The sequence below is a fragment of the Watersipora subatra genome, chromosome 6 (assembly GCF_963576615.1).
Source record: "Watersipora subatra chromosome 6, tzWatSuba1.1, whole genome shotgun sequence".
NCBI classification, from domain to species: Eukaryota; Metazoa; Bryozoa; class Gymnolaemata; order Cheilostomatida; family Watersiporidae; genus Watersipora; species Watersipora subatra.
In genome coordinates this window covers 22,028,422-22,029,821 of record NC_088713.1, presented here as the reverse complement: position 1 = coordinate 22,029,821, position 1,400 = coordinate 22,028,422, and the positions used below count along the sequence as shown (strand labels likewise).

General features: G+C 38.6%; 1 protein-coding gene across 1 annotated transcript; it reads left to right on the top strand.

The window, feature by feature from the left end:
- Positions 1 to 225: 225 nt before the first annotated feature.
- Positions 226 to 600, top strand: LOC137398121 (ATP-dependent DNA helicase PIF5-like). Its single transcript, XM_068084230.1, has one exon. It carries the CDS (start codon positions 226 to 228, stop codon positions 598 to 600), a length of 375 nt encoding a protein of 124 aa, XP_067940331.1.
- Positions 601 to 1,400: the final 800 nt, after the last annotated feature.

Below are 1,400 nucleotides of genomic sequence, written 5' to 3'. Positions count from 1 at the left end.
CGATCTCCTGGCATTGCTGATCATGATCCCGTCTTCGATACTGCTACTCGTCTATTTCCAATATATGCATTGGTCCACGACTACAACTCAAACAGACTTTTACTACTTGGCAATCCCATTGCTCAGATTAACTAAAAACACGCTGGCCGCAATGCTCACTTGGCATCTTCTAATCTTGAATGTGGTCTTCAACGTGCTGTATTTCTACCAGTCGATTTGCGAGTTATGCTTAGAGCAAATCTTTGGGTTGAGAAGGGATTAGTCAATGATTTAATCGGTACTGTCTTGTGTATCATATACTGTGCAAATCAAGGCCCACCTGCGTTACCTGCTTTCGTTGTCTGCATATTTCCAAATTATACTGGTCCAACATTTCTTCCCGAACACCCCAACAGTTTTCCAGTTATACCTATCAAGTGTACTTGGACTTCTGGCCATGCCCCTCTTAGCCGTACAGGCATTCCTCTCGATCTAGCATGGGGTTTGACAATACACAAGAGTCAAGGTCTTACCATGGCTAAAGCTGTCATTGATATAGGCCAGCACGAAATGACCGCTGGAATAAAATTTGTTGCCCTCTCGAGTTCGAAGCATCAATGACTTATTTGTTAACAACTTCGCTAGGGAGCGCATCACTCGATTAGCTATCAATGACCAAATCTTACAACGTAAAAGAGAGGAGACTAGACTGCGCGACCTTTAACAGATACTGTATACTTATAACAGATATTGCAATATCGACAATTAACCAATTACTCGTATACCTGGTTTCAATCCAACTTTACCTCCAGAATAAATTGTTAGTTATACTTTTTTGGAGTCGTGTTCCATCACATTTATTTTATATGATCTCAAACAAGCCTCATTTACACTATACTCTGTCAATTCCTGCTGAGAACTACTATTTCAACAACCAGCAGTACCCTTTTTTTTCCATTATCACTTTGATCATGGGCTGTATGACAGGGGAATTTCTAGTATCAAAATTATCTGAGATTAACAAAGACCAATAGTATAATAAAAGCTAGCTGCTCACATTTTAACAGGAGTTGTCATACCATGAGAGAGTCATGCAAAATCTTTCTTTGTGCTTGCATCCTTCATTTCTTGTCTGTCATCTTTACATTCAAATCAAATCCTGCAGAATATGAAAGACACAGGAGTGAATCATCACTCTGTAACTAAAGACTGTAAATTCTGTCAATAATAATCTTTTCTTACATCAAAAAGCAATACAGTTCAGAGACCACTATTTTGAGCACATAAGTTTATGATTTCATTGGTTTATGGGGAAATAGAATGTTGGAATACATGTGTTTTAACTGGTGTTGACATATAAAGGTTCATCTCCTCCTGCCTCAGTTTCCATCACCATTATGTTGTTGCTTATTATTGAGTGA

Excerpts from the sequence above, each read along its gene's own strand:
- LOC137398121 (XM_068084230.1), top strand. The coding sequence starts at position 226 with ATGCTTAGAGCAAATCTTTGGGTTGAGAAGGGATTAGTCAATGATTTA.